General features: G+C 40.9%; 1 protein-coding gene across 11 annotated transcripts in view; it reads right to left on the bottom strand.

Moving 5' to 3' along the window:
* Positions 1-16,264, bottom strand: part of LOC120404838 (sodium/hydrogen exchanger 10-like) — a 304,962-nt gene that overhangs the window by 215,189 nt on the left and 73,509 nt on the right. For 8 of the 11 annotated variants that reach the window (XM_039537846.1, XM_039537852.1, XM_039537849.1 and 5 more), the window contains 3 exons: positions 9,197-9,340; positions 6,395-6,566; positions 1,799-1,880 (listed from right to left, as the gene is read on the bottom strand). The exons of 1 other annotated variant lie outside the window; for it this stretch is intronic. In XM_039537846.1, coding sequence (XP_039393780.1) covers positions 1,799-1,880; positions 6,395-6,566; positions 9,197-9,340 — 398 coding nt within the window. The remainder of the gene's footprint in view (positions 1-1,798; positions 1,881-6,394; positions 6,567-9,196; positions 9,341-16,264) is intronic. 2 more of the 11 variants (XM_039537850.1, XM_039537855.1) reach the window with 1 other exon arrangement.

Here is a 16,264-nt window from a genome sequence, read left to right as displayed (position 1 = left end):
GCTTTATGATCCCAGTGCTATGGCGTGTGGACTGAAAAAAGGCGTGCAACGATTGTTTGCTCTGATGGAGGGAGGGGCGACTGATGACATGGCTTACAGGAAATTACAGTCCACAAAGGGTGTGGCTTTGCATCAAGGAGAAACACAAACAACTGTCTCACAGAATGGCCCCCTCAAGGATCGAACTCAAAACTCTGGGTTTAGCAGGCCATTGATTTCACGGAGGGAGGAAGGGAGAGAGGGAGGGAGGAAGCAAATGAATACAAAACACATCAGGTCTATTTCTTGTTTTGATCCACTCCATCTATATTTTACATCTTTAGGGTGGCAGCAGACAGTGCAGTTCGACTGCTAGCCATCGTCAGCTCCTGGCTGCTTGCCAGAAGATGGTCCAGTACATCGTCATCTCCTGGGTGCTTGGCAGAAGATGGGAATGACCTGGCTGAGTCACTCCCATGTCTGCCCAGGCGCCCCTGACTGACCTCACCGAGGTCAGTTAAAAGAGCACCCAGGAGTATGATGATGATGGCTACCCGTCATAACGCACGGTCTGCTGCCAAAAGGCAATGAGCTGCTGCTGTGTAGCAATGCAGTCCCACGTCTGCCAGCACCCAGGAGACGTACAGTGACGGTGAGCTAAGCGGGCTCCATGCTTGCCATGGCATGGCATCTGCTCAGGTAACCCAGGAAAAAAGGCGCGAAACAATTGTCTGCCATTGCTTTCACGGAGGGAGGGAGGGGGGGCCTGACAACATGTATCCTGAACCACCCGCGACACTGTTTTTGCCCAATCAGGCATTGTGATCTCAACCCAGAATCCCAATAGGCAGCAGAGACTGCGGGAACTGTGGGATAGCTACTCACAGCTACCCACAGTGCAATGCTCCGGAAGTCAACGCTAGCCTCGGTACTGTGGACGCAGTCCGCCGACTTAATGCACTTGGAGCATTTTGTATGGGGACACACACAATTGACTGTATAAAAATGATTTCTAAAACACTGACTTCTATAAATTCGACCTAATTTTATAGTGTAGACATATCCTGTGTGTACTTTGCTGTAGTTTTCCTTATCTCCCCATCCAACTTCCAATCCTGCTGCTCGTTTAGGATGGAGGACTCCAGATTTTTAACTGTGGAAGTTTCTGGGCTAAACTAGAAGCTGTTGTACTGGTGATTTTATAATTACATTTGTCTGATGGCTTGTTTTGTTTGTTTATTTCGTTTGTAGTCGTCTTCCTCTTTAGTAAGTGGACACAACATTATCTGCCAGGAATTCTGTTATGTGACAGGGAAATCTTTGACAAACAATTTATAATTAAATAATTTTGGGTATTTTCACTCCCTGGACAAAACAAGGAGTGCAGATATGTACAAAATTTTGTTAGAGTTCATTAAATATAATAAACCTTAAAAACATTGATTTGAGGCTGTATTTTATCTTATTTAAACAAGATTTTGATAAATCAATTAGCTCTCGGATAACAATTTTAAATATCTATACAAAGGGGTATTGTAAAAATGGTATTGGAGTTATAGTGAACTCAATTTTGATAACTCTTACATCATACCTTGTTTTGTGATTTTTTATATATTTTACTATTTTGTGTTAATTGTCCAATTAATATATCCATGCAGAATGCACTGTAAAAAGTAATAACATTACACTAGTGCACTCAATCTAATATCTTCCAAATAGGCCAGAACTGAACAAAGCAGATTTTATAAATTAACTGAATATCAAAGATATTATTTTTAGTATTTTCCTTCCCTCCCCAATATCAATGAGTGTGTTTTACCCAGTGTTGTAACCAGCTTTTTCACCGTGGTAGAATTAATCATCAAAGTCATTAATGATGCTGTTCCTGCATACAGTAATATCTAAAACAGAAAAACAAAGAGAGCATTTCACCACTTCAAATCAGTGTTATCATCAGTAGTATAAAGTAAAATGCAAATTATTTTGAACAGTGAGGTACTCTACATATTTTCCATAAACAATGCCTTTGCTGACATCATCTTCAACAGTGCAACGCAACTATGTATCTTCAAACTGTGGATGTTTTTGTTTATTCATAATTTTGCTAAATTTAACCATATGTTCTTCACGGCTGCCAGAATGTCCAAATAAGGAAAATTAAATTAAAAGTAATTCCTTTTTATAATAATTTTTTTAAATATTTTAAGTATTTAATAATGCTTCTCAAAGCACTTCACTTCTCAATGTATTTATCCTCACAACATCCCGTGAATTAAGGAAGTATTATTATCCTCGTTGCACTGAGGGACTTGTCCAAAGTTAAGGAAGTCTGTGGTGAAGCAGGGAATCAAATCCAGATCTCCCAAGCCCTAGGGTAGTGCCCTAACCACTGGACCATACTACCTTTCTTTTGTATCGTTTTTTTCCCCCATTCTACCAAGAGGAAGAAAGTATGAAGAGATAACATTATAACCCCACTACAGGAAACAAGATTGTAAGATTGGTATATAAAAACATCAGTGCAGCCATTTCTTTCTATTAAGACTATTCAAGAGCAAAAGACAAGGAACAACCAGGTAGGTCAAAAACAAAAAACAAAACCACAACCCTCCCTCATCCCACCCCTCAAAGAAAAACCCTCCCTCATCCCACCCCTCAAAGAAAAACAACAACAAAAAAACCCCACCCACACTCTCAAGTAGCACCCAGGACGAAGGAGGTGTAGGAGGGGACAAGACTACAGCAAAAGGAATTACAAACAAGTAATTTGCCTTTGTTACACATTCCTCTTCTCCCATCTTACTAATAGAGAGAAACAGAATGAACATATGATAGATGTAGTGAGCAGACCATCAGAGATTACCTTAAAGTGTTACTTGTAGCTTACTTTACATGGTACATGTAAGCAAATTCTGACCAATAGAAATGTTCTCTGAGGAGCAGAAATCTAGCTGATAGTGACATATTGCAATCTGTAGATACCCAAATAGCAATTATGCAGATGCCTTTAATCCTCCAAGGTATAGAAGAGTGGCACTATATGAACTTGAGGATCAAGGACTTAGCAGTCCTAAACAGTATCTTGGTGGCTGCTTTTTCTCATTGTCACCCTTGAAACAACATAAAAAAAACTGTTTTACCTCATTAAAACTGTAAATACAGGAGAGAGAAAACCTCAAAGCCCTTTTCACACAAAAGGAATATTTTTTTTCCTGAGAGAAGTCGAAGTCCAGGTACAAAGTGAATCGAATAATGGTTTGATCCATGTGGAACTCGGGATTCACTCCAGACATAAACTTGTCAGGATCCAAAAAGTGACCATGACCCGGTGAAATCCTGACCCACTAAGTCCACATGTCTCCATGGTGGTCATCCCAATCTTGAAAGAACTGAAGAGATGGACAGATAACTAGGAAGTGGTGTTCCTTAACCTTCAGAATGGAAATGAATGTCTCTACAAATGCCACCTTTAGAGAAAGCAATTCAATTTTTTATCAGAAGAGAGCCCATTAAACTTGTAAAACAAAGGACAAATCCCATTGAAGGTGCATTGGTCAGTGCAAGTGCCCTTTAAAATTTGAAGAGCAGAACAAATATTTCAAATACATCTGAGAACATATTTCTTTCCTGGTGATAGGTCCACAGATATCAGATACATCTGAAGCATGGATTTGTAGGGTGTTAACTTTCCTGGAAAACTTCTAGCAAGAAATTCAAAATGATCTGAAGCAACATTTCATGTAAGCTGCACATAGGAGCGGATGCAGCACAGAATCACAAAACCAGTAAAACAAAACTCCATAACCACTGTTAGAAATGGAGTCAGGAGATTGGATTGATAGCTGTCCAACCCCAGTTTGCACAGTTTGTTAGGCAAATCAATCAACCCTGGTGCCACAGTGAGAGGATACAATATAGATACTGTCCCCTATGGCACCAAGACTGGTCTGAGTTCCTGATCAGTGGGATGTAGTGTGTTGATTTCAGTCTGCCTCAATTTACATATTGGCAAGATGGCAGATATGAGAGATACGGCACTGAGGTGGGAACTTCTTTGGCTCCCTTTAACTCTGGTGATTCTCAGCCTCCCCAATCCTGGAGAGATAGGCCCTGAAAAGTGACCTGGTGTGCATCAGTCATGGCTTTAATTTCAGAGATATCCTCTGACATATTCCTAAGCAGAATCTGCTCTTCAGATATCTGCTTTAGCATTTTATAGACTTGATCAAAGGCCCAGGCAGAGGGACCTCCTCTGCAAGTAGTGTCATGCTGCCCTGCATAGGGCTGTCAGAGAGCCTCTGCTTCCTTGTAGTTTGGGGCGGAGGGTGGTGAGAGAGTAAGAGAGGAAAGGGTGTTCCAAAAATGGATCCATCTGCTACTAAGATGTTAAAAAGCAGGATGAACCATTTTGAGACAAAAGCTGTGGCCTTAGAATAATAGCAGATGTCAGTGAATTTTAGTGAAGCTGAGCAGGAGCGCCAGATCTAGACAGCCATTTTCCCTGCTGGCTCCTAGATGTCCTCATCTCTGGTCTCTTAAGAAAGCTTCTCAGACATATGTAAACCATTGTCCCATTGCCTAAAATCATATTTAGCCAACAAGGCATGATAATTGGCCTACAAAACTGCAAGAAAGCAGATAAATAAACCTTCCTCCCCCAAAGCTCCATCTTCTTAGGTCTTTTATCTCTTGGAGAACAACTAGAAAGCCCAGGCAACTTCAATTTTTCATGAGCCATTTTTAAAAACAGCAATCCAGGTACCAGATGTATAAAAAAGTACTCAAACGCCTTCAGAGGAACTTGGAACCCAAGATCTGCCCTCTAAGATACAGCCAAGAAAAGGCAGCAAGAGTCCGCCACAAGTTTTTAGCAAGTTCAAGGATGTCTTTGTTAATAGGCATGGCTAATTGATCCTGGGATATCCAGTGCAAAAAAGTCAAACAATTAATGATCTCTCTACTAGACAATTCCAAAGGAATATCTAATATGTCCACCTCCTTTTAAGGAGGTCCTGAAGTAATCTAAAGTTAACATATTTGATGGTGTCACAGCCTCATCAGGTGATACTGAGGATATGGATAAAGGGGTAGGTTGGTCGGCATATTCCTCCACAAGACCTTCCTGCTCATTCTGAGATTCCTAGTGATGCAGGTTCTTAAGAGTTCCTGACAGGATAATGGGGTGTGTCCAGCAGGATTCCCAGAAAGCAACAATTTCCCCCTGCAACTTGATTCAGCTGACTAAGGAGCTGATGGGAAAAGGTGAGGGTCAACAAATGGCCACATTTGTGCCCCATAAGATAAGGCATATGGTGCCATAAAAGGATGGGATCCGTGGAACAAGACCTCTATAAAGCATGAAATCTGAAGTGCGAAGAATTTCCACCGAGGTTGCCTAGATGAAGGCAAAAACATCCTTGGAGAAGGACTCCTACTACCATGCAGAGCTGAGGATACAGGTGAATAAAATTCCTGCAAAGGAAGATCAGATCCCTGAGGTACAGAAACAGAGAGAGTTTCAGATCTTACATGGGAGTAAGCAATGATACCATCAATGATGGAGGCAGAGATTTTCATTTTTGATATCTTAAATTCTGGTACCACCACATTTCTAAATACAAGACAATAGAGAGACATCTAACAATGGAGGCTCCAGTTCCAGAATCATCAAAAGTTTCACAGGAGAGAATATAGGAGAAAATTTTCAAAGTGAATACCTAAAGTCAGCCTCCTAACTCCAGAGATAACTAAATAACTGGCCTGATTTTCAGAGTGCCTAAATATGGATTTAGGACCCAACTTCAAGCATGCTTTTTTTTAAAAAAATCTTAGCCATAAGCACTTGTAACAAACACAGTTCCAGATAACAGCATCCCTAGCAGAAAATGGATTAGTTCACAAAGGCTCACATGATGCACCTGAATCCACATAAAGTTCTAAGAGGGACAGCTAACTGTAGTAAAAATATTTCTGTGCTAATTACATAAGTATATTGAAAATGTTAATGAAACAATACTGACCCATTGTATAGTATGTGAAAATTCAGATTATATATAAACATTTAAACAAACTAAACTGCAATGCATCTTTAAATATAAAAAGTAGCATCTACATGCATATTTCTATTATGAATCAAAATTAGTCAGACTAGATTTTCAAAGTTAGGTACTCATAATTGCATGAATAGATTTGAAAGTGCTAATTTTATGTAACTAAATAATCTGTGTGTACTTGTGCTGGTTATTTTATGCAAGGATTACTCATATGCAAATATATTTGGCTCACTTACTTTGAAAAATCTGGTCCTGAACGTCCTTATAATTGTTTTATCACTTATTCCAACAAAATGTATCTAGTACAAGTTATGAACAAGTTTTGAAAAAAATGTAGATAGCCCTTTAAATTTTTTTTTTACCATGTTCTTCATTGCTGCTATACCCGGATCTTTTGATTGGCTAATCCCAAGAGCCATATTCAAAGTAAAAGTAGCTCTCATTCCACTCCAGACAATAACAGCTCCCCAGCGACAGTTAAATCCATAACCAAGGCGGCTCAGAAGAGGGCTCAAGAACAAAACAACTAGACCTCTGTGTGAATAAAAGAATAAGATAATGAGCAAAAATATCAATGCTCAGAGATAGAGACATAGAGCTGGGTGTCATCAGCATACTGAAAGCATTGTAGTCCAAACCTTTATACAAACCCTTCAACAATCCCATGCACATGTTGAACAGGAGGGAAGATAAAATGGAACACTAAAGAACTTCAAATGGTGTTTAGTGGGAGTAGCTACGATCCCACACCATCCAACGGTAACATTAAGCTGGGAAAGAAGAGCCAACCAAAAGCAACAGCATCCACTTTTGATGCAGTGTGCAAATGAATCAATATTACCTCATGAACTATGGTATTGAAGATTGCTGATGTAAGCAGAGTCAGAATGAACTCTACCCTGACATCTGGTGGTGAGCTGTGGAAAAGGACTTCAGGGGCTGATCTCGTTTGCATGGGCATACCCACCCTGCCTAGCATGAAGGGATTGCTTGCCCAAATGGTCACTTTGGCTGCTGTGAGATCCCCAGTCTCTTTGTTATTGGGGCAGGAGTAATAAAGCATTGTTATCCTGGTTATGTGAATCAAGGACAGTAGAACTGTACTTAGCATTTTATGCTGAAGGGACTCGCCCTCAACCAAGTAGCACTCGCTAGCCAAGCGACATGGGTTCCAAAACCCAGTGACTTGATAGAGGTGAGGGGCAGTTATTTGTAGCTGGTAGTATGGGCCCCAAACACCACTCTGACCCCCTCCTCTCTCCCCTGTGTAATAACAGAGCTAATTTTGTCTCCATTAGGAGTCTTGTTACATGCTGCAGAGCTGAGATCACTAATACCTAGGTCTAAGCATTAGACCTACTTTAGGCTAGTGGTGTACCAGCACTGATGCTCCCCTATTACCAGCTAAAATCACTGAGAGCTGAGATCACAGAGAGCTGTGTTAAGTAGGAGGGTGTGCCTGAAGACAAGTTAGTGAGCGGCTAGCAGGACGGCTAGCGGAGAGGAGCGGATAGCGCAGCAGTGCAGCTGGTGTAGAGGCGCAGCTGGTGGTGAAGACTGCAGCAGAACCCCACGGAGAGGCCAGGCAATCGGCCATCAACCCGAGCAGCGGAGCATATAAGATTCCCCCCATACCTCCCCCACTACTTCTACCCAGGCTGGGAGGTAAACTCTGCAGATGAACTTCTGAACTTTGGGGGCTGTACTAACCAAGGACAGAAACTGCGGGCGGGGTGACTTTTAGGTTGCTGGACTTAGGACCCTGAGGGGAAAAGGACACTGCCAAACTTACTTGGGGGTGGGTCTTTTGCTCATGGTTTGTGTTATGAATCCTGTTTGTGGTGTTTCCCCAACATAATGCCGCATTATTTCCCACTTTTATTAAAAGGCTTTTGCTACACTCAGACTCTGTGCTTGCGAGAGGGAAAGTATTGCCTTTTAGAGGCACCCAGGGGGGTGGTATGTAATTGTCCCAGGTCACTGGGTGGGGGCTCGAGCCGATTTTGCATGGTGTTATTGAAACGGAACCCCTAGATACTGAACCCGGCCCTTGTTGTGCCAACTCTGATGAGCAGAAGGGTTACACTGATAGATCTAACAATATTAGCATAGATACTTGATCTTCATTCACCACCAGATCAAAATCAACCAGGGACAATAGTGCATTTACTGTCCCATATCCAGGTCTGTACCTTGGTTGCCAAGGGTCAAGTAGATCCAAGGCATTTAAGTACTGTAAGAGTGGTCTTACTGCAAACTTCTCTATAAATTTGATTGAGAATCAAATTTGGATACTGGCTGATAGTCAGCCAGATTGTCAGCGGTTTTTGTTGTACTATTGGTGGGGTTTTTGTTTTTTCTGTTTGACCAAAATTCCCACAGCCGTTACCTTCAGAGAAGCTGGCATCCTGTCCTTGTTCTAAGGGAAATGCTGCCTTTCTCTGCTAGCAATGGACCCAGTACTTCCTCACTGGCCTTCACCAGCCAAGAACTACTCAGAGCAAAAGACATGGTTTTGGAACAAAGTGCTCCCAAAATTGCTAGTTCCTCACAAGTCACAAACTAAACTCAGAGAAGATATAGCATTTGTCCCTTTCAGATTCCTTTCTGCAGCCATAGAAGCAGACAGTTCATTCCCAATCCATATGATTTTATCCATAAAATCTGATATTTTGTCCCAACAGACTAAACCACAGAATGATGACAGCTTGAATTACTTAAGCTGTATGCCACACAATTTTGCCATTCAAAATTTTGTAGAACTTCCTCTTTGCCTCTTATACAACCAGGCCATGAGAGTTCAAACATTCTCTATGAGGCAACTGATCAGACTCAGCCCATGATTTAGCAAAGTAATCCTATTAACAAGGTTACCCCTGCAAGCCCACAAAATGCTAAGCATTAATGTAATTCCAGCAATTACTGTTAGAAGCTGAATTCATTGCTGTTAGTGTTAAATAAAATCTAAAATAAACATAGAATTGTAGTTCTGAAAGCACCCCAACATGCCAGTGCCTGCATAAACAAAGAAAATGCAATGCAGTTTAAAACATCATAAAACAGATGATAATATTTTTAAAGCCATATGTGCAATCATGATTTAAAAAAAGGCAGGGGGATGGGGCAGAGGGTTGTTCTACATAGGGGCAAACAGTAGTCCTTACCTTATAAGAATCAGTGCAAGATACAGTGTTAAGATAAAAAACAAATCACGAATAGTCACATATGGAAAGGTTTTTACAGCTATCACAATTCCAATTATAATGAATATCATAACATGAGCCAAAAATGTCAGCATTGCCCAGAACCTATGTTAAAGAAAAGCACAGGGATAGATTATAAAAAACACAGCTCTAGTCTTCATTTCAGAATAAACATTAATGTAATCCTCATATTGGCTGTTTATTCACAGACTGTAGTTGGAAGCTATTATCTGCTACTGCCTGCTATTATCTGGAACATATTGTTACAGTATATCACCAAGGGTCAAGAATTTAACAAGATTCAAAGAGGGACTGGCAGCAGCACCCCTATGTTCACCCATTTCATAGGACTATGATAAATTTTGTACGAAGTATGCCTTGTGAAGTATCATTTGAAAAGTTACAATCTGCTGAACATTATTGTCTGAGTAAAACGTGTATCAGCATTGTATATTAATTTATAAATTCTGCTATATGATTGTTACTATAATATGCTATAATTCTGGATAATACGCATAAAACCAGTTTTTCAGAAAGGCACACTGGCCAGGGCCAGGTGTTAAAGCAGCCATTCACCAGCAGGCGGGAAGGTGTAAACAAGAAATGTACATTTCATCACAGAGATGGTTCATACCTCACATCGGCAACAGACTGCATGTTGCCTGCATCGCAGCTTGAGGTAATCCTCAAAGAGGGGAGAGTGGTATAAAAATGTGAGACAATGCCCTCCACTTCACCTTTTCTCCTCCCATCCTTTTGCTAATAACATCAATGAATACCTGGAGAACATTGAACTAAGGGGTCCAAGGCTGCAAAGAGACCCAGCCTATGAAATTTACTACAGCTTATGGTCAGAAAAACCTTTTGCTTTTAAGATTTTAAGTTCACTTAACCTGTTACATTGGGTATTAAATTGCATTTTTTTTCTTTTCTTTTCTATCTTGACTTTTATGCACAATACATTTATCTTCTTGTTTTATCTAAACCTTGTGTTTGGATTTAAGTGTTTGGGAACCATTGCTTGGGATATCAAGATTTGTCCATATCATTTTCCTTAGATGAAATGACAGACTTTCTATGAGCTTGTATTATTCAGGAGAGTACTGAGAAGTACAAGATGCACACTTCTGGGGGAAAGTCTGGGAGTGGGAATCTGCTGATGTTCTTCTGCAGTGTAATTCATGAGTGGCTAGCTAGTAGCACTCAATGCTGTGTAGCTGGGAGCAAGTTACACTCTGAAGGCTGTGTGTTAATGGAGCCTGTTCTGCCTTTTGTCACTGTCACCGTATGTGTACTGGATGCTGACGACAGAGGCAGTACTGCAGTGCTACACAGCAACATTCATTTGCCTTTGCAAGGTAGCAGAGACGATTACCATCCCTATTGCACCGTCTGCCATTGTAAACTGGCGATGAGATGATGGTTATCAGTCATTTTGCACCGTTTGCATTTGGAAATTGGCAATGATGGTTATCAATCCTTTTGTACCATCTGCTGCTGTCATGGGAGCTCCTGGCTGGCCTCGCTGAGGTCGGCCGGGGGTGCATGGACAAAAATGGGAATGACTCCCTGGGTCATTCCCTTCTTTATGTTTTGTCTAAAAATAGAGTCAGTCCTGCCTAGAATATGGGGCAAGTGTACCAGAGAACCAGAGAGCACAGCCACTCCGTGTCAGAGCCCCAGAGATCCTGCAGAAATGATGAGCTGCATGCCATTCTAGGGGGTGCCAATGCAACAACCCCACTCATTGCTTCCCTCCTCCCCCAACCCCCCTGGGCTACTGTGGCAGTGTCCCCCCATTTGTGTGATGAAGTAATAAAGAATGCAGGAATAAGAAACACTGACTTTTAGTGAGATAAAATGAGGGGGAGGCAGCCTCCAGCTCATCAGGGAGGAGTACTGAAATCGGTTTAAAGAGCCCTTTATATCGATATAAAGGGCTTCGTTGTGTGGACGGGTGCAGGGTTAATTCGGTTTAATGCTGCTAAATTCGGTTTAAATGCGTAGTGTAGACCAGGCCTTAGACTCAAAACTATCTTTAGGAATCATTAAAAAGAGGATAGAGAATAAGACTGAGAATATATTATTGCCCTTATATAAATCCATGGTACGCCCACATCTCGAATACTGTGTACAGATGTGGTCTCCTCACCTCAAAAAAGATATTCTAGCACTAGAAAAGGTTCAGAAAAGAGCAACTAAAATGATTAGGGGTTTAGAGAGGGTCCCATATGAGGAAAGATTAAAGAGGCTAGGACTCTTCAGTTTGGAAAAGAGAAGACTAAGGGGGGACATGATAGAGGTATATAAAATCATGAGTGATGTTGAGAAAGTGGATAAGGAAAAGTTATTTACTTATTCCCATAATACAAGAACTAGGGGTCACCAAATGAAATTAATAGGCAGCAGGTTTAAAACAAATAAAAGGAAGTTCTTCTTCACGCAGCGCACAGTCAACTTGTGGAACTCCTTACCTGAGGAGGTTGTGAAGGCTAGGACTATAACAATGTTTAAAAGGGGACTGGATAAATTCATGGTGGCTAAGTCCATAAATGGCTATTAGCCAGGATGGGTAAGAATGGTGTCCCTAGCCTCTGTTCGTCAGAGGATGGAGATGGATGGCAGGAGAGAGATCACTTGATCATTGCCTGTTAGATTCACTCCCTCAGGGGCACCTGGCATTGGCCACTGTCGGTAGACAGATACTGGGCTAGATGGACCTTTGGTCTGACCCGATACGGCCTTTCTTATGTTCTTATGTTATCTTAAATCCCAAGACTGAGAAATTAACTCCTGAACCACTAAGAATTTTCAAGTCCATGATATGGCATAGTGCAGTGGTTCTCAACCTTTCCAGCCTACTGTACCCCTTTCAGAAGTCTGATATGTCTTGTGTACCCCACGTTTCACCTCACTGAAAAACTACTTGCTTGCAAAATCAGACCTAAAAATACAAGTGTCACACACACTGAAAAATTGCTTACTTTCTCATTTTGCCTGTAAGAAATTTTAGTTTGTACTGACTTCACTAGTGCTTTTTTATGTAGCCTGTTGTAAAATTAAGCAAATATCTAGATGAGCTGATGTACCCTTTGGAAGATCTCTGAGTTGATTACCACTGGCCTAGTGGATAGGGGGAAGCTGCAGTTGTGATTTTAGTAAGGCTTCTGACACACGCCCACATGACATTCTCTTAAGCAAATTACAGACTTGTGGTCTACATGAAATTACCACAGATGGGTGCATAACTGGTTGAAAGACCACACTCAAAGAGTAGTTATCAATGGCTTCCTGTCAAACCGGGAGGATGTATTTAGTGGGGTTCCACAGGGATCTGTCCTGGGTCCAGCACTATTCAATATTTTCATTAGTGACTTGGATAATGGAAAGCATGCTTATAAAATTTGTCGATGACACCAAGCTCAGAGGGGCTGCAAACATTTTGGAAGACAGGATTAGAATTCAAACTTGATAAATTGGAGAAATGGTTTTAAATCAACAAAATGAAATTCAGAGATAAGAGCAAATTTCTACACTTAGGAAGGAGAACTCAAATGCACAACTACAAAATGGGATGGGAGGAGAGACAGGGCGGGAGTGGGAGCTTGGGGGAAGAGGGTTGAGGCTAGGGACACCATCCCTGTCCATCCAGCTAATAGACATTGATGGACCTATCCTCCATGAACTTATCTAGTTCTTTTTTGAACCCTGTTATAGTCTTGGCCTTCACAACATCCTCTGGCAAAGAGTTCCACAGATTGACTGTGCGTTGTGTGAAGAAATACTTCCTTTTGTTTGTTTTAAACCTGCTGCCTATTAATTTCATTTGGTGACCCCTAGTTCTTGTCTTATGAGAAGGAGTAAATAACACTTATTTACTTTCTCCACACCAGTCATGATTTTATAGACCTCAATCATATGCCCGCCCCCCAACTTGTCTCTTTTCCAAGCTGAAAAGGATCAGCCTTATTAATCTCTCCTCATATGGAAGCTGTTCCATACCCCTAGTCATTTATGTTGCCCTTTTCTTAACCTTATCCAATTACAATACATCTTTTTTTTGAGATGGGGCAATCACATCTGCATGCAGTATTCAAGATGTGGGCATACCATGGGTTTAAATAGGGGCAACATTATATTTTCTATCTTATTATCTATCCCTTTCTTAATGATTCCCAACATTCTTTTCACTTTTTTGACTGTTGCTGCACATTGAATGGATGTTTTCAGAGAACTATCCACAATGACTCTAAGATCTCTTTCTTGAGTGGTAACAACTAATTTAGACCCCCATCATTTTATATGAACAGTTAAGATGTTTTCCAATGGGCATTACTTTGCATTTATCAACATTGAATTTCATCTGCCATTTTGTTGTCCAGTCACCCAGTTCTGAGAGATCCTTTTGTAGCTCTTCACAGTCTGCCTGGGAATTAACTATCTTGAGAAGTTTTGTATCATCAGCAAATTTTCCCTCCTCACTGTTTACCCCTTTTTCCAGCTCATTTATGAATATGTTGAATAGAACTGGTCCCAGTACATGGCCCCTGGGAGCAACACTATTTACCTCTCTCCATTCTGAAAACTGACCATTCATTCCTACCCTTTGTTTCCTATATTTTAACCAGTTACTAATCCATGAGAGGACCTTCCCTCTTATCCCATGACAGCTTACTTTGCTTAAGAGCCTTTGGTGAGGGGCCTTGTCAAACACTTTCTGAAAATCTAAGTACACTATATCCCCCTATGCTTTTACTTTTAAGTATAAATGTGCTTCAACAGAAAGAGCTGTGTGGTAACTTGTAACTGCTGACAGTATACTATTCATAGCCCTTAGAGAAAAAGCAAAGCATTGGACCTTGTCTTTAGGCAGACTGGCTTGCTGGGGATATTAAAGTGTAAGGCAGGAAGCTGTCTAAATTTAAAACCCTGATCAGGAGGGAGAGAAATGTGAGTCTCCTTCCAAAAGAGGTGATGATTTGGAGCTGGAAGGTGTCCTCAAGTGACTATGGTGGTGTGGTGTATGGAGGATTTACAGGTACAGATACCCTACATATTGTTTTGATAAGCCGCTGTTGTGCTCCCTTTGGGTTTGTTTTTGGGTTTGTTTTTTGGGTTTGGTAAGTTATACTGTTTCATTTAAAAGAATAATTGATTTATGTCTCCTAAGAAAGGATTACATGAAAAATAAGATACAAAATTACAGCCACTTTTCATGTATATTGTTTATATGCTTCTTAAAAATTGGTAACTGTAATTTTCTGAATATTTACTTTTTGAAAAAAGCAAGAAATTATAGATGACAGTACCTACTCCGTTTTCTGTTCTAAATTACATTTTTTTAAATTTTGTAAGTTGTATTAAAATTGAAGTTGCATTACAAATGTTTTGTTTGAACAAAGTTTAATTTAATTGCTTTCAATATATTGATCAATGTGGCTCTGAGTGGTGATGTCCTTGTGGCAAGCTGAAATAAATGAACAAGCTAGACTTGGACAAATGAAGAGATAGTCAAGTGATTTTTGTGGGAGAGAATTTAAAGAGATTCACAGGGGCCTTTTCACATGAGATCAAATTTTTTTCACTACAGATATAAATAAGAAGGTTACTCACCCTGTGCAGTATCTGAGGTTCTTTGAGATGGTTGTCACTGTGGGTGCTCCACTTTAGGTGTTCATGTGCCCCTGCACTTGTAATTGGAGATTTCTGGTAGCAGTGCTTGGTTGGGTTGCACCACCTGAAGCAGTTATCTGGTGCTATGCGACCAACCCCCTCTCTGTTCCTTCTCTGCTGCAGAGCATCTAGTGAGAAACACCAAAGTAGAGGGGAGAACCGGCAGTAGTGGAGCACCCATGGGGACAACCATCTCAAAGAATTTCAGTTACTACACAGGGTGAGTAACTTTCTCTTCTTCTTTGACAAGTGTCCCTGTGGGTGCACCACTTTAGGTGACTTCAGAGCAGTGCCCTTCGGTGGAAGGAAGGGGCTTCGGAGTTGAAGTCATGGTAGATGATAATGCAGTAAGATCAAATAGTGCATCAGATGATATGTGATATTCTAATGCACAATGTGTAAATGTATGGGCTGAGGCCCAAGTTGACACTATACAGATGTCCATAGGGGACATGGTTAAGAAATGCTGTTGAAGCTGATAGAGCTCTGATGGTATGTGTGTGAATCCTCGTTGGAGGTTGAAGATCATATTGGTGATAGCATAATTAGAAACATTCTGAAGTCCATCTGGACAGTCTTTATTTAGATATAGCATCTCCTTTTGACTGTTCAGTGATTGAGACAAATAATTTTGGAGACTTCCCGAATGTCTTTGTTCTGTCTGTGTAAAAGGCTAGCACACCACAGACGTCCAGGGCATCTAGTGTTGACTCCCATCTATTCTCATGAGGTTTTGGGTAGAATGTTGGTAGGTGGATGGGTTGGTTGAGATGGAATGATGAGATGACCTTAGGTAAGAACTTAGAAATGAGGTCTTAGGGTAACTATCTTTGAAGAATATTATGAATAGTGGGTGTGCCGTGAAGAATATTATGAATAGTGGATGGCGGATGCGATGGCAACAAGAAAATCTGTGAGGCATTGAAAGGTGAGGAGGGAGCACGTCACTAATAGTTCAAACAGGAGTCCAGTGATGCCCTGGAAGACTAAGTTAAAATCCCATAATGGAGAAGTAGTTCATACTTCAGTATAAATGTTGCTGAGGCCTTTGAGAAAATGCTTGGTGATTGGGTGCACAAAAATGGATAAGTCGTCCACCTTGTGGTGGAATGCTGTGATAGATGAGAGGTATACCATGATTGAGCTCATGGAGAGGCCCAATTTCTTAAGTTCCAGCAAGTAGTCCAGTATCAGAGGTAACGAGGTAGAGATTGCTGTGATCTGTTTCATTTGGCACCAGGTATTGTATCATCTCCATTTGTAGATATATGTGATAGGTGGTTGTTCTGCGACTATTTAATAAAATGTTCTGTACTTCCTCTGAGCATGTCATTTCAGGTCCTCAGAGCCGTGGAC

This window comes from Mauremys reevesii, linkage group 4, assembly GCF_016161935.1.
Source record: "Mauremys reevesii isolate NIE-2019 linkage group 4, ASM1616193v1, whole genome shotgun sequence".
NCBI classification, from domain to species: domain Eukaryota; kingdom Metazoa; phylum Chordata; order Testudines; family Geoemydidae; genus Mauremys; species Mauremys reevesii.
The sequence above is the reverse complement of the archived record's forward strand: the minus strand, read 5'-3'. Positions and strand labels throughout refer to the sequence as shown.